The sequence below is a fragment of the Podarcis raffonei genome, chromosome 9 (assembly GCF_027172205.1).
Source record: "Podarcis raffonei isolate rPodRaf1 chromosome 9, rPodRaf1.pri, whole genome shotgun sequence".
NCBI classification, from domain to species: domain Eukaryota; kingdom Metazoa; phylum Chordata; class Lepidosauria; order Squamata; family Lacertidae; genus Podarcis; species Podarcis raffonei.
Genome location: NC_070610.1, coordinates 52723664 through 52747800, shown reverse-complemented (window position 1 = coordinate 52747800; position 24137 = coordinate 52723664). Strand labels below are relative to the sequence as shown.

Below are 24137 nucleotides of genomic sequence, written 5' to 3'. Positions count from 1 at the left end.
TGAGGAACAACGACTCTTAGATCTCTGTGAACCTATCAGGAACTTGAAATGTGTGCTGCCAGCAATTCAAACATGCATGATAATAGCTCTTCAGCAACCTACTTTTGGCTTCAGTCAGTTCTAGACTACGTTTGAAGTCCCACACATACTTTCTTAACTCTTTCCTCCTCTCCAGCACTCTCTAAATGCCCACTGATTTAAAACACTTAACAAACATTGATGATTATGATTTTTTTTAATTAAAAAAGTCCCACTCCACTTGTCTGTAGGCTGGGTGCTTGGATTAAATATTTGAAGAAGCCCTTATATTTGAGCATCACATATGAGTAGAATTCCAAAGTTTGTTTTAGGGCAATACCAAAATATTAAAGCAACCAAAATATACAAAATTGGTGTGGCAAGCTTCTGAGTTCTCTATACCATTTTGTCAGGTGGTTAAATGGTTAAACAATTTTGTTACGTTTTCAGAAATGAGGAGTTAGTCATTGTCCTGCTTTTTGTTCCCAGCAGGTGGAACCTAATACCTGCACAGCACATAAAGAGCGTCATTTGAATATTTACTGTCTCGTTTCCCATTCATCTTAATATTGTTTGGCTACAACATCAGCCAAAAAAGATTCCTTTCTCCGCCCACCCATTACTCTGTTTACTGTTCAGCTTGATGAAGAGTTCTGGAGCTTGCACACTGCTTTGTGATGCTTTGGTTGGTGTAACAACTATCACCAGTGATGAATATCCACTTTGGAGGCAAGGTGATTGTGGGGGAAGAGTGGTGGGCCAGCTTCAGGGATACTTGACAGAAACTGATTATCTGGACCCATTTCAGTTTGGTTTCCAGTCAGCTTATGACACTGCAACTGCCTTGGTCACCCACATTTGCTGGGAGCTAGATAGGAGAAGTACAACTCTGTTTGTTCTAGATTCCTTAGATTTCTAGATTTCTTTTGACACTGTTAACCATGCCATCCTTCTAAGTGGTTCTGCTCCTACTTGCAGGGTCATTTCCGGAAAGTAGTTATGGTGAGAGCTATAGGGACGCGGGTGGCGCTGTGGGTAAAACCTCAGCACCTAGGACTTGCCGATCGCATAGTCGGCGGTTCAAATCCCCGCGGCAGGGTGAGCTCCCGTCGTTCGGTCCCAGCTCCTGCCCACCTAGCAGTTTGAAAGCACCCTTAAGTGCAAGTAGATAAATAGGTACCGCTTTATAGCGGGAAGGTAAACGGCGTTTCCGTGTGCTGCTCTGGTGCCGGTTCACCGGAGCAGCTTCATCACGCTGGCCACGTGACCCGAAAGTGTCTGCAGACAGCACTGGCCCCCGGCCTCTAGAGTGAGATGAGCACACAACCCTAGAGTCTGTCAAGACTGGCCCGTACGGGCAGGGGTACCTTTACCTTTTTATTGCACTATGGAAGTTGTCTTGTGGCATAATACAGGGTTCCACCTTGCCCCCTGTGTCCCCCACATCTATCTGAAAATGCTGGGAGCTGTCCTTCGGAGATATACATGAGATGTCATCAATATGCAGATAATACTAAGCTCTATCTGTCTGTTCCATATGAATCAGGAGTTGCCATTCAGGTGGTAGACCAGGGCTTGAACATGGTGAAGGACTGGATATGGGCCAGTAAATTGAAGTAGAATGCTGATAAGACAGATCTGCTTTGTGTTCCAAGTTCTTGGGTCCAAGAAGTAGGGAGATGGCCTCTTCTAGATGAGGTTGCACTCCCCCAGAAGGAGCAGGTCTGTAGCTTCAGGGTTACATTGCCTCAAGAGAGAAGGAGCCTGTAGATTACTAAAATACAAAGGCCTGGTGGAAAAGAAATGCAAGAAAAATAGAAAAGCTAAGTAATATTGGTGCCTTCCTTGGGACAGCATTCCAGAAGTGGGGCGCCAACACGGTGAAGGCCTATTCTGTGCCCTTAAACCACATTCAAAGCATATTTCCCCTCAAAGCAATCTGGGCACTGTAGTTTATCCCTCACAGAGTTCAAATTCCCAGAAACCCTTGACAAACTACAGTGTCCAGAATGTTTTGAGGAGAAAACTGTGCTTTGAACATGCTTTAAAAGAATAGTGTGTATATAATTTGCAGCTGAAATTTTGGATACAGCACCACTGGGGAAGTTGAAGCTATAAATGTATATTTGCAGCCAAGAGCCCCACTATTCCCATTCATATTTCTATCCCATCTGTGAGATCAAAATTACTCTATTAGTCAGGGGAGGGAGTTGCTATATTAAGTTGATTGGATGAATGTTGACTGGAACCATTTAGCAGGCAGGATGCCAGGCTGGACTTTGTCAGGTACATTTCAGCTGCAATTCTCAAACGATATTCTGAGAGATAAGATAAGCACTTCCCTGTGTTTTAGCCAGCTAGCTAAATGAGGATCAGTCATACTCTTGGCACATCCTATCGATTTCATTGCTGCAGTTAAGAAACAGGTCTTGGCACCTGAACTGTGACATTCTTGTTATCGGCAATGATTTTCAACCATGCAATATATCAGACGATAATTTCACAAATGGCTCCCAATAGGAACTCCTCCATTCAGTTCTGTAAGCAGCAAAATGAGAACCCAGGAGAAGAGATTGTGCAGAGACAGAGGATTTGTTGTTTGCAAGTTACTCAGCCTGGGGATCTTAGTACCCAAAATAAATCCAAAGTGTGATCATAGAATCGTAGAGTTGGAAGGGACCTTGGTGATCATCTAGTCCAACCCCCTGCAATGCAGGAATATGCAGCTGTCCCATACAGGGATTGAACCTGCAACCTTGGCATTATCAGCACCATGCTCCAACCAACTGGAGTTGGCCCTCAATGCCCATGCCTTGCTTCTGCTGCTGGAGATCAAAGACAGGGATGAACTAGATGCACACCAAGGTGCCCAGAATGGAGAGGCATAAGTTGATGCCCGTGCGTGACCAACTGCTTCATTTCCCCTTGAGTTTGTCAGCCTTTCCTACGCCTTCCTGCATTCCCTCCCTCTGATCAACATGGCTCCAATTAAACATGGGTATACAGCGCGCACACAGCAGAACTGGCAATAGCAGGGGACCAGAAAAGTGCCATTGTGCTTGGAAAAGTGCATAGGGAGTGAGTGGTTTACAACTGCACGGGGGACCTTGTAAATGCTGCCACTTGGAGCTGAGGCAGTCAGGAGAAACATATGGGAAAGCTTTTATTGGAGTCTACCACAAAGAGCCCCTTCATGGATCACTGCCTTGTCGTGGTGAAGGGGCTTGAAGAACTCCAAGAAGCTCTGAGCTATGCCGTGCAGGGCCACCCAAGACGGACAGGTCATAGCTGAGAGTTTAGACTAATTGTGATCCACCTGGAGCAGGAACTGGCAAACCACTCCAGTATTTTGCCAAGAAAACTCCATGGACATAAAAAGGAGAAGCTTTGAGAAGAAAATGAGAGTTTCCAAGGAATGCTCTGGTTCATGGGGTCACAGAGAGTTGAACACAACTAAGAGGATTAAACAACAACAACCACAAAGAGGGGAAGTGAGAAAACACATGTCTGCATGCTCTGCACATAGAAACAAGCTGTACTTTAAAAACTAGCATCTCTTTTAGAAAATCAGCCTACAACCTTTTCCTCTGGTATGTTTTCTTTTCTGGGTGGGGTGCCCATGCACATAGGGGACCACTGAGACCCTTGTCTCCCAATCTGCAATCTGAAATGTTTCAGCCCCATAGGACATGTTCCATGTGGTTCTCTTGACCATACGTTTTAGCTCCCAGAGCATATTTTGCATTGAGATCAATGAATTCTATCTAAAGGCATGTATTGAGAGCAAATTTGTTGGGATAAGTAGTTGCGTGACCTCAATTGCCCAAGAATCTTTTCCTGATGAAAGGTTTTCCTACAGTGCCAGCTAGTGCCTGCTAATTTAGCCCCATCGGAAGAAATCATTAACTAACAAAGACATCTAATCAACCCATCACTGATAATCAAGAGCATATAGGATAAAGTTGCCCCACAAGAATTGAGCAGAATTCCAAAGGTCAGGTTCTCTTTCAAGGTCTGAAAGCATTATCAGTTGCTACAGAAAAAGAGACCTGGGCTGGCATGACTAAACTCAACTGAAGAGGCTCAGTTTGAATGTGTACCTGGTTTTAAGTCATTAGTTTCCTCGCCCTAAGCTCTGGAGAATACCAGGGAGCCCATTAGACACCACAAAGTGGGAGAGGGAGCTGAGAGGCGCTCATGTGGCCCAAGTCATTTAAGATGTTCCACAGGTCAGCCAGGGCTTCGACAGGAGTACCACTCATCTCAGCTGGAAAATCCTACAGAGTCGCCAGGAAACCAGTAAGATCCATTAGCTTCTGAGGCCAGGCCACCCTAATAGGTCCCCCTCTGCTACAGAGGGGGAGAAGTGCTGGGGCCTAAATCTCAACAGGAAGTGATCTGACCATGAAAAGGGGCTAATATCAATACCCCCACACACACTTTCAGATCCTTCTTTTCCTGCCTAGTTGAGAGAAAGAAGGTCCAGAATGCGGCCTTCCACATGCATTAGGCCAATGACATGTTGGAACAGCCCCATCGTCATGGCAACCATGAAATCCTGAACCATCCCAGAGCCAGTCTCACTGGCATGAAAGTCCCACAAAACCAGCAAGCAGTCTAGCAGTCCCCAACACCGCCTCTGAGACCAGCTCAGGCATGGAGACCACTGAGCAGTAAACCAGCAGGGTCCCATATCCAACCCAAATGCCCAATGTCACACACACACACACACACACACACACACACACACGAGAGAGAAAGAGAGAGAGAAAGAGAGAGAGAGAGAGAGCGCCTGGAGAAAAGACAGAGAATTTCTAGAGACCACAGCATCTCCTCCTCTCTGACCATCAAACCTGCCCTGATGCTGCACTAAGTACCCAGGTGGGCACAGCTGAATGAGACCAAGGTGGACTCTAGACACATATAAAAAACGCTATTGTCAGAGGCTCAGGAGCAGAAGAGCAGGGGAGAGAGCAAATAGAGAGTGGAGGAGAGGAATCAGAGGGGAGCGTAGGGGAATATGACAGTGGACCGAGAGATTCCATGAGCTTCTCCAGCGAATCAGAAGATTCCCAGGAGGGGGCGCCTATGGTAAGGGCGAGGCGAATCCCAGGGGGAACGATCCATAAACAAGGAACCAGAGGGGAGTCCCAAAGGAGTAGCGGAGGAGTAGGGCCAGTTCCCCCACCAGAGCACAGTGGGGGGGAAGAGTCACGTGAGTCAGGACCAGCTTCTCCTCCATCGGGGAGTGGGGAGACGGAGGGAAGGCCAGGTCCAGCTAGCCTCCCCGAAAGGGGGAGCAGTGACACAAGTGTAACGGTCAGAAGGAAAGTGGGAGGCTGCGCGCGCGCGCCAAGTTCAAATGTGGAGGAGCGCGGGACAGCAGAAAACCCGGATTGGGAGCCAGGTCCTAAAGCCCGAAAGAGGGGGGGGGAAGAGTCGGGAGAATCAGCGTCAGAAGAATCTCGGAGGGCTGAGACTCCGACTAGCAGAAGGACCCAGAGAAAGAAGGAACAGAGGAAGAGGTGGAGTAAGGCTAGAATCTTAAACTGGTGTCAGGGGGGAGGAGATTCAGATGGGACTTCTACGGTCTGATGGATAGATGTAGCGTTGCACGCTGCGCGTCTGGAAATGAGACTGAACTTCAATAAAGACTTTTTAACTTGAGCAAGAAGCAGCGTTGGTCTTGTGTGAGCTGGGACCTTGGGCAGCGCTGACAGCTATGAAAATGCTTTTTTAAAAAGCGTTTTGAAAAATATATTGAATTCACTCACCATCATCATCTAGTGCCACATTTGTATAATGCACTTAAAACACACTTAATACATTGTATTTGCAACTGTATAGCTGAGTCCCAACTCCACCCTGTTCACCCACCTAAGTCTCAGTGATAATGATACAGACTAGGTCTCCTCATTCCTATTCAGATCATGGATGAGGGAGGTCTTACTCCGAGCCGACCTGTTATTCAGCAACAGTAGCCACAGACTTGAGGGTTGGCTGATAGGACAGCCACAATTCCGCAGGCTGCAGGAGGGGCTGGCGCACGGCACAGTCACCAAGTGCCTGTGCTGTGTGCCCCTTACCTGTTCTGCACCCCCCATACTGCCTGCCACCTACCAAAAACCACTGTCATTAGCCCCCTGCCTTCCCTTCCCCTCCCCTCCCCTCTCTTCCCAGGCACATCCTATGCCCTTTTAAATAAAAAGAAAAACACCAAAATTTGAAACTCCACAGATTAAAACAGAACATTTTAAATAGTTGGTGCAGTAAAACCAATAACAGAGACCTTAACAGGAGCCCCTAGGCAATGATAATGAAAATTACTGTACACGTTTTACAGCACTTTTTATTATTTATTATTTACTCAGAAAATTACTGAGTTCAGTGGGACTTAATCACAAGGAATTAGGCATCGAATTGCACAATTAGGAGAACATTTATTATTGGAAGTTCTGTCAGTCCATGTATGAAAAATCATTGGGTTACAATTCTTTAATGCCACTTTATACGTGGAAGAAAACAATCACTTGGTTTTTTCGAGATCTACTTGCCAGCTCCCTCACTGTAGTGAATAATAACGCCTCTCTTTTCCTGGTAGTTATAACTCTAACACCCTCTTCTGGTCCACAGAAGAGAGTAGTTTACACAGTTCATTTCATCTAGTGCAAAGTTTGCATATGGGCAGCATTATTGAGAGACTTAGACCCTGTAGCCTTATGAAGAAAGCTGTGAACATTTACTTATCTATACGTTTTTATTTACAATACTGGTGTGCCACATTTCAGTCATGATGATTCTCAAAGTGTTTCACAGTAACAATGAAGACACGATTTAAAAACAATAACAATTTAACAATTTAAAACTATAATTAGCAATTACAGTAAATAAATAAATACATCAGAGGAAAAAGAATAGCACAAACAGAACTGGTGGAACAAAAATAAATACCGGTAAGTCTTTACTCCCCTGCAAATAGCAAAGCAAAATCAGAGACAGCCTGGCTTCAGTGACTGATGCTATGATAAGCATTCAGGTTACTCAACTGTAATGTGTTAATCCTGGGATAAGGATTGATGAATCTGTCATTTTTTGTTCAACATGGACTGAGCATCCTCAATGGCCATGAGATGTTGACTGAGGGACTTTCCAGATGTCCATTTTATTGGGCATTCGTGAACATTTGTGCTCCCGACGTAAACCTTTAAATGTTATGGACCGGTAATATTGCTCTGACTGCAATCAGTGCATGTCTCATAGTTTCCTGCTAAAACCCCATAACTTTTTATATCACAGATGTTCAGGTCTGTTTCTTTCTGACGTAGCCATTGTAGCCATTTCCACATACTTACAGTCAGTGCTGGATCCCAGCTTCCTGTGGGGCTTTTGTGGAAAGGAGAAATGGTTTGGAACAGCAGTTGCAGCCTGAACATAAAACTGTAAGCAGTTTAAAAACACAAGTATGGTGGCATAGGGCAAGAATTTATGTTTGAAAAAGGGGACTCGGAACAAAGAAGAAGAGCACTCTCGACTGCCATATTTTGTTGGAGAGCTCATTAATATGATCTAAATTTCAATATTAGAGGCTGAAAGAGTGCAGTATTCAATTAATTTCAAAAGCTGGCAATATAGAATCTGGAAGAATATACATGCTGTTTCCCTTTTAAGTTACTATTAAGCTTAAAAGCAAAACACTGACCAAAAGATCTACTGAATCTAAGAAATGTATGGAATTGTTGACATTCTGATGAGGTTGAAGCAGGTATGTTGAAGGAAGAAGACATGGGTACAAGATTTCCAAGAAGAGGAATTTGATATATGTATAAAATCCATCAGATTAAATTGTACTATTTCTAGATAGGATATCTCCTGTTTTCTTCACTCCTTTTGTTCTTTTCTGATGGTTCTTTTGGTTTTATTATTATATATTATATTTATTCTTCACACATATGAAAGGTGTGCCCAAGTGACTTACAGCATAAAATACATGGGAAACAGATACAAGATCTAAAAATGCTAATTTTGGGATTGAATAGTTTCATGTTTATATATTAACCCCAAAAATACTAAAGTGACATTTTTATGCATAAATATTGCAGGACCTAACAACCCATTAAAAAGGTCAAGATTTTTAAAAGAATGCATGGAAAAATAAACTGGAAGAAATCTTTAAGTCCATACTGGGGGCAGGGGAGATTGGAGGCGTCTCCAATTTTGGAATGATTCCTTCCTTCCCAGCAGCCTCTCACACGCCACCCCAAATTATTAAAGAGGTTTCCTGTGGCCCTTCATGTAGTTGCTTGGGGAGTAAGGGATGGGAAACTCTCCTTCCACCAACTTCCTTGTTAACTTATCTCAGGATCCAAGCCAATGTCTAACTGAGTAATAAATTTAGGTCTTGAATACACATTTATGACAGCATTCAGAACATTCTTTCTCATATCATAAACTCCTGTCTTATTCACGAGGCTCTTAAAAAATTACCTTATAAAATCTAGCAAAGCTCTTTTTCCACTCTTTGCTTGTCTTTCTGACCATACAGAAGATCCACTCGGCAACCCGGTGCTGTGTGCATCTACTCAAAAGTAAACCCCACTGATTTCAATTGAACTTTTTCCCAAGTGAGTGTACCTAGGATGACACCCAAAATACTTCTGTTATTAACTGCCAAGAGTACTTGCCCAAGATCTTCTGAATACTGGTGTTGCCATAAGTCCAGAATTTCCCATTCTAGTACTGTAAGTACAATTCAATTTAATATCAGCCCTGTCGAGTAAATTCACACAAGTCCTTCTAAAACATCATTATTCTCTTTTTGTTTCCTACCACTCTATATCTGTTGGTAATGATGAAATGAAAAGAAATGAGAGTTTAAAAGAAGTTGTTGTGGCCTAACCAATCATCCCACCAACAGCTGTTAACTAGATAGGGTAACAAAATATTTTACTGTAGTAGACTAAAAGATCTGTTTGTTTTAAAAATTGCTGCTCCAAACAACCTGCCATCTAAACCAGCTTTTGCCAACCTGCTGTCCTCCAGACTACATCTCCCATCAGCCATGGGAGTTTTAGTCCAGAACATCTGGAGGATACCAGGTTGGCAAAGGCTAATCTAAACTGTCCTTTTTTAATGGGGTAATAGATTACATTTCAAAGCTTCCTCGAAAAACAACGGCAAATAAAGAAGTTTCATTCTAACAACTTAATTCATTCTAACAACTTATTAGCATTCTTGGTGAAGCAGACATGCTAGAAGACTTTCAAAGTTATTGTTGCCATCAGGAAACGCAGGTGGTAGAATCTGCATTACGGAGGATTGGGAATCAAATACACATCTGCTGCTTCTCATACGGATCTGAGCAATGAGGATAACTCTTAGCGTTGCTGCTTGAGACCTGGCTATTGTAGTGACTATCCTTGCCCATGTGGCTCTGTGTTTCCCTCCCTTGTGAAATGCTCTCATTACACTTATTCAGATTTTAAAGAAGTATTATTAGCTGCAGGGTTCTGCATTTGCTGTGTGAAAACTTTGGTTTCAGAAGAATGCCCCAGTTCCTGTAGGAAGGCTGTGACCCACATGTGAGGCGGTGAAGCAGCTCTGATGGGGGATATGCCATGGCTCTTTCTGAGGAGAAGACATGCGTTGTATGTGGAACAGTGGGTGGACGAGGTCCATGAAGTCAATATGGCATTCCTGTCATCAACACGTGCTTATTTGTATCTATCTACAATCCATGGTGCCATGGGTAATATGGGACGCGCCTAGGAGTTGCCAGGGGCCTTGTCGAAGTTCATGGAAGAATTTCTGTGCTTATGGAAGATCTTTCATTCAAGTCCCCAACCGCCACTCTTGATCAGCCATTTTAATACACTTGAGGCCCACCTCAGGACTTCTTGCCTCTTACGCAACTGAGTTCAGAGACCTTTGACAGACTTTTAGACAGCCATGTATGCAAGAGTCCTTTTCCTAAATGGTATTGCTTAAGGCATCGTGAATGCCAGGAGAGATAAGGAGAAGAATGAAAGACGGAGAACTTTGAAAGCCACGAGGAACTGAGGTGGGCGGGGGGCAAGACAGTCATATAGGACAGGGAAAGAGGAGGGCTATCATAAGAGAAGGATCTGTTGGGCTGCCTTTCCAGCCTGTGTGGCTCTGTATAGGATATAAAGACAAATAGAAATCAGAACTGGGTAACCTAACAGTGCATTCTCGATAACCAAAACCTGCTGTGAAGAGGCTAGATCTGGACACAATGAGGCTGCCATTCCTGGCTGGTGTGCTTTTCATCTGTTTTCTGGCACTGGGGATGTCCAAGCCAGTTCCAGTAACGAAAAAGGTTAGGCTGATGGGTGACTTTAGATGGGAACTTACAGGATTATTGTTATGGGAACTTCCAACCCTGTTTCAAAGGGTTGACTAGTACAGTTCTAGGTGCGTGTGAATGATCTAGGTGTGTTCTGGCATAGTTTGTCCACAAATGGGAGACATTTTCCTGAACTTGATTTCTGTTATAAGAATATGGCCTGTGGTTTTCCATGAACTTTTCATGTTCTTCTTGTACTTAAAATTCCACTGTGGAAGCAAAATAATCACTTTTTCTTTTTTTCTTTTCTTTTAAAAAAGCAAAACAAACATCTAGGAAGACCAAGAAAAAAGAACAAAAAGTGGAAGTAGTTACCCAGATACAATTTTGCTATCCTGTTAATTAAAGTATGCATTTACATGCATTTTAGGGCCACAGATGTGTCCATCTAGTTAAGGCTGAATAGGCTGAACTGTATCCTGCCATTATAAAGAGAAATCTGGAGTGCAGTAAGATCCACAACTTACATTTATAAGTTTTGATAGTAGTGCATCAAGACATATTTTTAAAATGTAATTATTTCTGCTATAATATATGGAAGGCCCTGTTTTCTTTTTGCTTCAGCCTTTTAGAAAATAAGTAGCAGTTATAAGGTGGGGGCTGGCCCCATGAAATTGTTACTATAAAGTTTAAAATATGGCGAGAACATCAGCTTCTGAAATCTTAGATCACAGTCAATGCACCAGGAAAAACGAACTCTGAACATAGGGATCGTATTCAACTTTTACTCAGAGTAGACCCATTGGAATTAATGAATACAACCAAGTTAGGCCCATTAATTTCTTTTTCTTTTTTTTCAAAGCCAGGCAGCGCCCCGCGGGTCTCAAACCGCTGGAAGAGATTAGGGGATCTAAGCAATGCTTTGGTTGATGGAACCGCTGGGCTGAGCTGGCTCAGGCCCATTCATTTCTGAGTTTAACTTAGCTGAGTGCCACCTTAGAAGTTAGAAGAAATGACAACTGATGTTTCCAGGGAGGAAATGGGTGTCAATTCATTTCTGCAATGTGATACTCACCATTGCTGACCACAATTGTCGTGGGATATAAATGGGTCGGTCTCCTTCCCCTCACCCCACCCCAAAAGCATTCAGGTTAATTTTCATCCTGACTCAAATTTATTTCAGCCAGATGACACCAAAGTAATCAGCTCACCCACAGGCCATCTTGGAATTAGGGCAGCCGTGTGCCCTACTTTACAGAGGACCATTCCCTGTTTGAAGGGCTACCAGAGGACAGTCGTCACTTTGTCCAGCTGAAACTTGGTTTAAAGTTAAAGAACCCTAACACGGGACAGAAGTCTTTAAGTTGCCATCAACAGCTAGGTCCTGGAAACCTCACGTTTCTCTTTAAATTACAGCAAGTATTACTAAATTTGGATTTACACATATAAATGAGGATGCACAAATTTTATGAAAATCTGTGTCCCCCTTTGTCTTCTTTTTTGGCTGGTGCATTTCCTCCTTTTTAACAATGTGTGGCTGTTCTACTTGGAATAAGGCCATGTCAGCTTGGACAACTGCAAAGAGAATACTTTGGCATAAAAGAACGATTGGCATAAAAGAATACCTCCCTCCCTGGGAAGATGTAGCAAGTTGTGCCATGATGCTAAATTTCTAGTAAATGGGGATAAATGGGAAATCTGAAATATTTGTAACATTATTCTGAATCATTTCAATTACGGTTTTAACTATAGATTGTAGAAGTGAATAAAGGATGTGAAATTCCAGGATTTCAGCCAGTCCAAGGGTCCATTTGCTTGAGACTTCTACTTATGGTGAGTTATGTGTTGGGGAATGTGATGTATGTATAGATGATGATGATGATGATGAAGATTACATTCGTTGGTAGCCCCAGTTAAAAGGAAATCTTGTAGCAGGCCTGTAAAAGGTTCAATGCTTAAGATAGAGAGAGGGAGAAATTTTCCAAAGTAATAAAAGAACCAAAACACATTTTTAAATTTTGCAACAACGTTCTCCGAACAAAAAAAATGTGAACTTTAAGGGAAAGTGTATCAAAAAAGAGTATTCATTTTTAAAAAAAACAAAAACCCAATGCATTATATTAGGAAAAATTTATTGCAAAAATATTGCATTAAAGTATGTCTATTAGAAAAAAGGTGCACTCAAATGCTGATAGATTTCCATTAGGATTCTTTTTTAAGAAATAATAATCGCATACTGGTACAGAAATGTGGTGAACTGATTAGATTAGAAAAACTGATTTGATTAGAAAAAACGAGAAACAGACCTACTGACAGATTTGGCCATCCCTACCTAAGATCCTAGAAAGAAGCTACCATTCGGAGTTGGCAGCACTGACACTGAGCTACAGAGCAATGGTAATAAGGCAGCTTAATATCGCTACCCAGCATTAACATACACTTATTATAAACAGTTCCTAGGGATTGTAAACATCATCCTAGGGGGTGATTCAGAGAAAGAGTGGAATGGAGTGAAAGAAATGTAACAGCTGCTGTCATACAAAGAATCATACATCAAATAATCCAGATTGGAAGATCATTTTTGTCTCATGAAATGTAGGCCAGCCAAAGAAACATATATACATTAACCCCTGTCTCTCTTCTTCCAGGCAGGTATAAATTTCAATATTGGAGTGGTAAGTCTCATTAGCCCTCCCCCGCTTTCAGTTATTTATTCCATGCCATTGTCTTTCATTACAGAACTGATTTTCCTTAACGAAATATTGGATTTTGCAGAACCCTGGAGGGATCTAAATGACAAACCCAGCTCCTTTGAGATTTCTGGCATCCTCCTAGATTTTATTTTAATGTGATTTTCCTCTCCTTATACCAATTCCATAAAATTGGGTGGGTGGGAATGTTGTTTTGCTTCCACCTAGACAGGGCAAGGTATCTTAAAATGGTTCAGAATTCAGCGCTGTAAAGTATCCTTCTGCTATTGTAATAAGAATTTTAAGGTTTTAGATATAAAATAAATGTTCATAAATGTACCAAGCAAACACGTACATAAATATATAAACCACATGTCTGAAGCAGCACAGGAAGACAGTCCTGAAACCATTTTGACTCCCAAGCTGACCGAATGTTTCTCTGCAAGGAGGGAGGAGGTGAAAAAAACCTTTCTTTTTACAGGAATTTAGTAATCACCATTTCAAAGGAATGGGCAGGCAACCAGGAAAGGCAATCAGATAAGGCATTATCAGATAACCTGGCAGACAGGAAAAACAACAACATTCAAATTTCTGTTGTAGGCCGCCTTTTCTGTGATGTATGTATGATGTATGGAGGGGTGGTCTTGAACTCCAGGGCAGGGAATTTAAAATGTCTATATAAGGGCAGGCACACCTTTGCTCTAGGTCCTCCTCCGTCCTCCTGCGTGTGAGGAGAGCACCCTGTTGCAACAGATCAATAAAGATCAGGCTTACTAGCTGCTTTGCTTCTCAATATTCTCTGGTTGGCCTCTGTTATTTTCTCCTACTAATAGGGAACCCATGTAAGGACTCTATACGGGCTCTTGGATACCCCATAAGGGGGAAAGGGCAGATTTTGTTTACAACACTATGCACTTTGAGTTAGATTCACCCTTCCACAAGGACTCCCACTTGTACAACAAGGCTTCTCTCCTGTGCCCCACACATCCCCTGAAATTGGCTTTGGGGGGGGTGGGATATCTCCTAGAACAGTGTGCAAACAGAGAAAAGGGGGATTATTCCACTTGGCAAGTTGAAAGAAATGCTTGCAGATGCAGAGTGATTGGAAGAGCATGGTGTTGAATTCCACCCTTGACCTACTGTGCTGCACTGCTCTCTGTTTTTCTTTGAAATGCTGATGTTTAGAAGTAACCCTTTGCTTTGCTTTCCAGAAAACTGGGCAAGACGATAAAGACAAAAATGTGAGTTTCTGTCTAAAGATATTAAGGTACCCAAACGCATCTCATGAAAAGCCCAAAGTGTAGATTCAATGTGAGTGGGCATGCGAAAGGGAAGAGATTGTCATGAATTCCGGTGGCCACAGCAAATACATTCTTTCTGCACTCTAAGGAAAGAGTCATTCTGATCCTTGTCCTTATTCACTTGTCATATTGTCCAGGAAGCAACAATACTCTTATATGTCTGACCATCACTTTCCTACGTTTTGCCTTTACAGCGGTACCTCGGGTTACATACGCTTCAGGTTACAGACTCCGCTAACCCAGAAATAGTACTTCGGGTTAAGAACTTTGCTTCAGGATGAGAACAGAAATCGTGCTCCGGCGGCACGGCAGCAGCAGGAGGCCCCATTAGCTAAATTGGTGGTTCAGGTTAAGAACAGTTTCAGGTTAAGAACGGACCTCCGGAACAAATTAAGTACTTAACCCAAGGTACCACTGTATATTCTCCCATACAATCATGAGGAGCAAATGAGCTTTCCCAGTAAATAAAAGAAAGCTAATTCATGGACCCAGGGGAGGGAGAACAGGGCAATTCTATTTATCATAGAATATAGGGTTGCCCAAAAGTAAAAAATTCAGACACAAAAGTTGTTGAGCTTTTAGCTTTTTTTTTTTTTTAGTTTTGCCCAAAGTGGTTCTTAAAATTCACTTTTTGAGCTATTGTTAAGGAAATTCGCTAAAATCTAGACTTCCGACATGGCTTGCCATATGTTTGCATTTTCCCAGACATTTCAGCGATTTCCACTCGGATGCTGTTTCCAACTGCCATTTTCCTGCTATGTCCAGGAAATTCTGACTGTATGGCAACCCTATCATACAAGCATAGACTCTGGAGGAACCCTGATGGCCATCTAGTCCCCTGCCATGCAGGAATGTCATCTAAAGCACCCATGACATATGACCACCCAACCTCTGCTTACAAACCTCCAAGGAAAGGGAGGCCATCACCTTCCAAGGGAGTCCGTTCCACTATCTTACAGTTCTTACTATCATAAAGTTATTCCTGATGTTGCATGGGAATCTCTTTTCTTGTAACTTGAATCCATTGGTTCGGGTCTTACTCTGGAGCAGGAGAAAACAAGCCTGTTCCATTATCATTTCATCTTAATGAGCTGGCTGGGTGGAGTGGGCATAGAATCTTCCTTAATATCCAAAGCATTCAGGGTAATCTGAGAGAGTGTAGGCTTTACCCTCAATGTTTTGGGGGTTAAGGAAGACCCTTCACCACCTTGTCGTGCTCAAAAAGAAAATGCAAGCTCCCTTGTTGGACCCTGCAATATTTATTTCTCCATTGAGAAAATTCTGTACCCACCATGTTCAAAGCAATCTTTGCCAGCGCAAATAGTTCCCTCCAATGCTTTAAAAAATGCTATGTGGATATTTAGCACAGAGCTTATAAAAGGTCATGGAATCCCTGTGCTAAAACTGTCTTTTGGATATGTACCTCTCAAAGCAATAAACATAAACTAGAATAACATGTTGCTGAACTTGAAGGACAGCGTCAGAATGATCTGAAGATCTTGAAAGTGGTTTGTGGGTGTGTATAAACACACATTAACACTGCATTTTCAGAAAATATTGAAAGAAGACCAAAGTCAGCAGAGCAAAGAGCAGAAGAGAGACGAGAATAAGAAGAAGAAAGGTCAGAAGAAGAAGAAGAAGAAGAAGAAGAAGGAGCAGAATAATGCAGACGATGAAGAATAGAGGAAATGGTGAGCTGGACTGAGATCTATTTCTTTGTAGTCAGATGATTTGCATTTTGGACCCATGGATTGTTGGAAATGGCTTGTGCCTGGAGAAAGGTTCTTCACACCTAAACTAGATGAACTGCCCATTGGTGTACTAATTAATTAAATGGAGCCCATTTAATGACCCAGTTCAGGTAGCGTTTACACTTTGCTGAGTGAACCAAGAACCTGACTATAGTCGTACCTTGTTTTGCGACCAGGATCCATTCTGGAGCCCTGACCGCTAGCTGAAAAGAACACAGGGCAAAGCATTGCATCTGCACATGCGCGCAGAGCGGTTTGCGCTTCTGTGCATGAGCAATGCATGATTTAGCACTTCTGCGCATGTGTGAGCGGCAAACCCGGAAGTAACCCTTTCTGGTACTTCCAGGTTTGCCATGGACGTTCGCTGGAATGGACGCTAGACGAGGCGGACGTTCGCGGAGGTATTACTGTAATTGCAACAGGCAAATCAAGCCTGGCCTCTGTACAATCAGGGCTTCTTTCAGCCAGAACTTGCCGGAGCCTCTCAGGTGGGCGCCATTGCTATTATAAGAGAACAAAGGAAACATTCTTGGTGAGTTCCAGCACCTTTGTTTTAAACAGAAAAATAGCGCTGTACAGTTGTACCTCGTGTTACGTACCCCCTTACGTATCCTTTGGGTTATGTGCTCCACTAACCCCAAAGTAGGTCTCCTTGTTGTGACCTTTGCCCCAGGATGTGAGCAGAAATCACACTCCGGTGGCGTGGCAGCAGCAGAAGGTGCCATTAGCGAAAGCACACCTCATGTTACGAGCGGTTTCTGGTTATGAACGGACCTCTGGAATGGATTAAGTTCACAACCGGAGGTACCACTATATACAATAACATGCTCGATAATGTATACATACAGGTTGGTCCTGCAATAAAATGACGTAATATGGAGTGCTCGCATTCATGGATCCAGCCAGCATGCCATGCATTCTTCCAGTATATTCTATTCCATTCCTTCTCTTTCAGTCCTGGCATTTGGTTTTCCAATCCTCCCTCCAGCAGCCAGCCAGCATTTCATACCCACTGAGCATATTTCGTCCTCACTGAACTGCTCCACGGGAGCCTCTCCCTCCAAAAGCTTTTGCTATACATTAAGCCCACAGCTAACATGGGGGTTTGCACCTAAAGCCAAAATTGTGTATAGTCAAAACACATTGGGCTCCATGGCAGGTGAGATTTCCCAAGTCATTTTTCCCACAACCCTGATCACTTTCCATTTTAGGTTTATTTATTTTTTACCACATTCATAAAGCTGAATGTGTGCAAGTTGTGTGCTTTAGACAGGCTTTAAAGATATAGTGTGTTCACAGCCTTAGCAAACTTAGTTCTCTGTTGGTGTGTAGGATAATACCTCATGGTGGTAGCATCTCTTGAGGTATGTTTCTTGAGATTCTTTGGATACAAGCCTTTAAAATGTCATGAAACTGATACAAATTTGTGGTCTAGACATACCTGATATTTACTGCTCACTGAACATTGTTATCTTCATAAATATATACTTTTTCATAATTATCTAGATTGATTGGCAAGAAGACAGCTTCAGAATCACCACTGATCAATCTTTGGGAGTCTACATTTGATCATTAAAAAGAAAACAACGCAGACGCTGTCTTTTGGCACAAGACATTAAATGCATCTTTGGACTGTTCTATGAAGTGATTTAGCTATGTGATTTAGCTCATGGAGGATATGCCCTTATCACTTGAATCAGAATGTATTGCTAAATAAGCCTTATAATAAAATCCTTTTTTCCCATCAGCTTTCCTAGGAAGCAAAGATGTTTTTGTTACTGCAGGATGTAGGATATTTTTAAACAAATCTTAAAGCTGCCCAGTTATCATGAAAGGGGAGCTTTTTCACCGCTATATAGGCAATTAGGAACAGAGAAAATGCAAGGTGCTTCAATTTCAAGAGAAAGATGTGCAAGTTTGGTTATGTGCATGGAACTTCATGGAAAACGCAACTTAAGTTGCTCTGAAAGAAGATATTGGAGCACTCCAAATCATTTGCGTGTGTGTGTGTGCGCGCACACGCGCATATGTACAGAAAATAGATCTGGCTGAAAGACAACACAGGGGACATATGCACGATTCAACTATTATTGTGACTATCACGAAGGGACCCTGCCATTTTGAATTTGCCACTACGTTACTGTGTGTCATAGAGAGACCAACTCATGGCCTGTCCTAGCCAGTGGTGGCTGGTGCCCACAAGACCTGGTAGGGCAGCTAGGAGGTTGTTAGGGTGTGGTCAGTGGGGTCACAGGGTCTAACTGTTCTGGTAAGACTCCTGGCCTTCTAAGAAAGTAGGAAAAGGGGCATCACAAAAGGTCAGGGGGTGACTCCCCCTGTTGTTTGGGCACTGCTATTCATTGCAGTGGGGACAAAGAAAGGAAAAGAGTACAAAAACAAAGGGGAGAAAAGGAAGTGCATTGGGGAAACCTGGGATTGGTCGAGAGCAGTTTTATTCATTTCTTCTGCGGTGTTAAGATTCGACTCATTTTCAGGGTTGCCAGAGGTGAATGCTCATGGAAGTGCCTCTCTGTAAGTTTGGCAATAGGAAGGTTATCTTGGCTTTAACCAATATCATCTTCGTTTTACTGCCACGTTCATGAATTCTGTACTTTCTTATATCTGAATTTATTTATCATCTGCAAGTGGGACCTGCAACGAAGTGTTACATATTTGGGAGGTGGTAACAAGAAAGGGCACTGGAAGCAAATGGAAACCCTAGGAAAAAGGTTTTGATGGAAGTTCCAGTCAGACAAACACATTTGACGGTGGAAAGCAGGGCTAGCGATGGGGGAGGCCTGAGGAAGAATCTCATGGGTCAGATAGAGAGATTCCCCATCCTCAGATCAGGGATATTTAGGCCTATCATCCCTATTTTTCATAGGTCAGTGACATAACCAGTTTCAGCCAATCAGCTCTGTGCATAGCTGCTGCAAACATGCAAAAATCCTTTCTTCCCCTGAGCTTGATTTGAGTTGTGGGGTGGGGGGGACCAGAGCTCTGAGCAAAGTGCAGGGTAAAATGTAAAGATAAAGGGACCCCTGACCATTAGGTCCAGTCGCGGACGACTCTGGGGTCGCGGTGCTCATCTCGCTTTACTGGCCGAGGGAGCCGGCGTACAGCTTCCAGGTCATGTGGCCAGCATGACTAAGCCGCTTTTGGCGAACCAGAGAAGTGCATGGAAACACAGTTTACCTTCCTGCCAGAGCAGTACCTATTATCTACTTGCACTTTGACATGCGTTCGAACTGCTAGGTTGGCAGGAGCAGGGACCGAGCTCACCCCGTCATGGGGATTCGAACCGCGACCTTCTGACCAGCAAGCCCTAGGCTCTGTGGTTTAACCCACAGCGCCACCCTCTACTTATTGATGCTGCTGCAACTCAACAAATTTTAAAGTGGAGCATTTTTCTCTGTCTCGTTAAGATACTTAATTTTGTTTTATATATGTGTTCGATTTTTGTTTTGTTTTGGTGGGCATGGAATTTGAATTTGCTTGTCTAGATTTCTACTCATAAACTTGTAATTGCAAACCTTGCAGATGTCATCTGTAAACAAGCTTTGTACTTGTAGACGCAGCTTTAGTGCCCCCTCGTGGTCACCAACTTTTAAGAAACACACTGCAAGCATTTCTCACTTAACAAGAGACTATTGTGAAACAAAATACTGTACCAAGATTACCCACTATTCAGCAATAATCAGTGTAACCTTCAATATAGTCAAATACCTGCCATTTAAAACTTGGTACTCCAGTTTCCAAAAAAAATGAAGATACTCTCTCCTTGCTAGGAACTTGAAATACCCTCTGTACTAGTTGTCTGAACCTCTACTTATCTAGGATCTTACATACCCAAAGATAAACCAGACGATAAGTAGGACACATTCTAGGTCAACTGTGTTCCATTAGATGAAAGATGGCCAATAAATGGAAGTTGCTTTTTGAGTGTTTACAATGACCCAAGTGAAACAATTCTCTTCTTGCATTTATTGTAGAAAGCATGGAAAATGGTACAATAAAAAGCAAAAAGTTACTGGAGTAGCAGTTGGAAAGTTACTTAAATGTGTATTTTCTCTCCCAGACTGTATAGTACATTTTGTGGGGGTGGGGAAGGGATAAGTCTCTTAACTGGTTTAAATAAAGAGAGTTTGTGACTCTAAGATAACAGAACCAAGGACCCAGGACCCCTCCAGAGTTAAATATGACTTTAGAAGAAAACACCAAATACATAATCCATGACTTGGCCTAGTACAAAAATACTGTGCTCAGAAACTATATATATTTGTTCAAATGTTTCAAAAAGGCAGAAGATTATCAACACACCGAGTGACAACGTGTTAGGAATTTCTACAGAGTTAAACTATAAAAGTAATATATTTCAAAACTATGTACAGTGTTTTCACTACATTCTTAAGAAACACTTACATGGTCTGTGTCCTGTGTATCTACAGAGAAGTTAAATTCTAACTTCGTTTACAATTCCACTGGAGGAGTGGAAGGGCAGAGTGACTACATCAAAACAGTTGGGTGAATTTTACTGCAGTCAAGGATTTGGTCCAGAGTTTATAATGGGAATCGTAAGACCTTATGTACAAGCAAGAAATGCGACAAACCTTATACCATCAAATAAAATACCTTAATGTATTCAGTTAATTGGATCTAGCTATTCAGCTGAATTGCTTTCTAACAGTTATTTTTAAGCCATGGTACTCATACAAGTCATCTGCAACAGACCTCTTTTAAGGAAAGTTTTCACATCAACTTTCTGATAACCATATTCTGTATCAAACAGTGTGCATCAAGTCTAGTATCAAAATAATGCTGATGACATCTTTCAATGTTTAAAGCCTCAACACGCAGCTCTAACCTAAAGCATACACTTTGGAAATGGCAGCAAAGTCTTGACTTTAATTTTAAGGCCCTTTCTACAAATGCATGGTCATCATTAGATGACTGCAAGATCAAATAATTACTTGCATGTTGTGATGGGTGAACCTGTCAGTTTTGGTTTCCCTCACTTTTCCAATCTTAAATTCAGTTCACTTGATTTTTGCAGCAGTTTGCTATTTTATGATTCTTTTTTTAATTCTATACCTGAAGATTTAGACATTTTTTCATGCAAATTTCTCCTAATATATACATTTTATACATATTTTTCCAAGCAGTTTTCTCCGATATAATGCATTATTGCAGATTATTCTCGGCAACATATGCATTTTTAAGCGCAGCTTTCCTTAAAAACACAATTTTAAAGCATTTTTTTTTTTTTGGTCTAGAGAAGTTTCAGAAAATTTGGAGAAGTGTGAATGTAGTTTGGGAAGTACAAATTACATGAATTAAAATGCAAACTATATGAATTTCTCCCAATCCTCATTCGCATCTGTAAAAGAACCATCACAAATCAAACGCCACATATTCAATATATTTTTTTTACAAAAGATCACTGCAAATTTAAGTTGTACGTTATTAAGTGTTTTCAACTCCTGAGAAATCAAAAAGGTTTATGTGCATAAGGACTATGCACTGAAGCACGATGGCTTTCCCTTGAGTGCCCATCATTTTGAGGAGTACTACTCTTTGGCAGTAAACAGCCATAAGCAAATGGTTACGTTCACAATGAAAGACTAGTGCCTGTCTGGAACATACCCAGAACATTGGGTATTGTCTTTGGGATCATCCCTACCCACAGTTTCATATAGATATTTACACCTCACAAATCTAGATGTGCAATCAGTTCCTCCCTGTCAACAAAAACTTACAGAATGCAAATTTTGCCTTTGAGTTCAGTTCTTAAAAAATCAACACATTTCTTAGGTATGAACATATTACATTTCCAAGTGATTTCTGGTTTCTTTGCAAGTCATTTAAAAAATAAGCCTACAGTACATAGAACAACGAGATTCTATAGCATTTTGAGACCAACATCTAATTAAATTACTTTAGTCTTTCTTCACCATTTGTCCTGGGGACAAATTATCCCTGAATCAATGGCAGCTTTTCAGAACCAGAAATAGATTTAAGATCCACTTATAACAACATATACACGGGCTCTGATGCTATGCACAGGAGCAAATACTACGGGCATGCTTCAATGGGCCTCTAAAGTCAATATTTCCATTCTGCATCATCTGTGGTTACATATAAACTGTTATCCATAACTGTGAGGAACACTCACAGAATAACTAAATTGGGAATTGTTACCCTGCAAAGCCTGAACAATGTTGTTGAGCAAAGGATCAGGGAGATCAAAGCCCTCTTACCACTCTTCAGAACAATACTTAAACAGTGGTGTAGTACCTAATCCATGTTAGTGATCATTAGGATTACTGAGATTGTTAACTAGATGAAAAGCAATGCTTATATCAGCACTGTGGGAATTTATTTCCATGAAGAGCTGTTGTAGATAGGAAAATATCCACTTACTGTTCTTTAACCACTCTGATTATATAAACTAAGTGCCAACATGTGTCCAGGATTACCCAGTTAAGAATAAAACCCAATACACACTTACTTAAATGACCTTGGCCTCATATATCTGAAGAAATGTCTCCACCCCCATTGTGCAGCCTGGACACAGAGGTCCAGCTCTGAGGGCCTTCTGGTTGTTCCCTCACTGCCAGAAGTGAGGTTACAGGGAACCAGACAGAGGGCCTTCTCGGTAGTGGTACCCGCCCTGTGAAATGCCCTCCTATCAGATGTCAAGGAGATAAATAACTGTACAATAACTATACAATTTTTAGGAGACATCTGAAGGCCGCCCTGTATAGGGTAGTTTTTAATCTCTATAGCTTTATTATGTTTTTTATCAGCTAGAAGTCACCCAGAGCGGCTGGGGCCACTCAGACAGATGGGCAGGGTACAAATAATAAAAGTATTGTTATTACCTGAGGATAAGTCCTATTGAATTCAATGAGGCTAACTTCTGAGTAGGTACGTATAGCAAATTATTTTCATAACTATTTAGTACAGTCATACCTCGGGCTGAAGTTGCTTCAGGTTGGGCGCTTTCGGGTTGCGCTCTGTGGCGACCCGGAAGTAACAGAACGGGTTACTTCCGGGTTTCGCCACCTGCGCATGCACAGATAGTCAAAATGACGTCACGCACATGTGTGGAAGCGGTGAATCGCGACCCATGCAGTCGCAGGTTGCGTTCACTTCAGGATGCGAACTGGACTCCAGAAGGGATCCCATTCGCATCCTGAGGTACCACTGTACTGTTGTACCTTGGTTTTCAAGTGCCTTGGGAGTCAAATGTTTTGGTTCCCAAACGATCGAAAACCAGAAGTGATTGTTCCGGTTTTTGAACATTCTTTGGAACCTGAACATCTGACAAGACTTCTGTGGCTTCCGATTGGCTGCAGAAGCTTCCTGCAGCCAATCGGAAGCTGTGCCTTGGTTTCCGAAAGTTTTGGAAGTCAAACGGACTTCCAGAACAGATTCCGTTCGACTTCCAAGGTACCACTGTACGGGGAATTCTCCATGCAAATCTATCAGAGAGAGAGAGAGAGACCCATTTTAGAGGACTGTATTTGACATGGTAGTTCAGAAGGGACATGTGTAACATATGGAACAAAGAGTAACTAAGCTTGAATATAAAAGCATTGACTACTATGTCAAATAAAGCCATCAGGCAATATTAAAATCTTCCACTCTGGGGAAATGTGCACTGCCATTCAGCCGTCCTCTCTCTGCCCTGATCTGCCAGCAGCATGGGGCGACCTACTTAACTTCAAAGTGCTCCTGGGCACTGAGGGCTGATGAGATTATATTGATCATCAGTAGTACAAACAGGCGGTTATTAAAAAGGTCAAGCATGTGGTTTCTTATTATTTTTATCGTCTGTGCATGTGTGAGCGTGCATATCATTTTTTCAGTGGTTATCGAGACAAAGCAGAAAGGAAGTCTTTTGCTGAACCAACTCATAGCTATAAAACGTTGCATCCACTAAATGCTGCAACACACTCGCCGACTTCAGCCAACTTGCTAATTTGCAGAAAGGCACGTCTTGACCACCCACACTTAAACTAACATTTCAGGTTTGTTTGTTTTTATTGCACATGGCTGCATACACACAGCC

General features: G+C 42.1%; 1 protein-coding gene across 2 annotated transcripts in view; it reads left to right on the top strand.

The window, feature by feature from the left end:
• Positions 1-17812, top strand: part of LOC128421165 (cyclic nucleotide-gated channel cone photoreceptor subunit alpha-like) — a 29177-nt gene extending 11365 nt beyond the window's left edge. The window contains exons 3-7 of one of the 2 annotated variants that reach the window (XM_053403541.1): positions 12074-12154; positions 12970-12996; positions 14223-14252; positions 15864-16003; positions 17570-17812. In XM_053403541.1, coding sequence (XP_053259516.1) covers positions 12074-12154; positions 12970-12996; positions 14223-14252; positions 15864-15995 — 270 coding nt within the window. In that variant the 3' untranslated portion in view covers positions 15996-16003; positions 17570-17812. Of the gene's footprint in view, positions 1-12073; positions 12155-12969; positions 12997-14222; positions 14253-15863; positions 16004-16368; positions 16596-17569 lie in introns of those variants that run through there. The other variant, XR_008332247.1, reaches the window with a different exon arrangement.
• The last annotated feature ends 6325 nt before the right edge of the window (positions 17813-24137 follow it).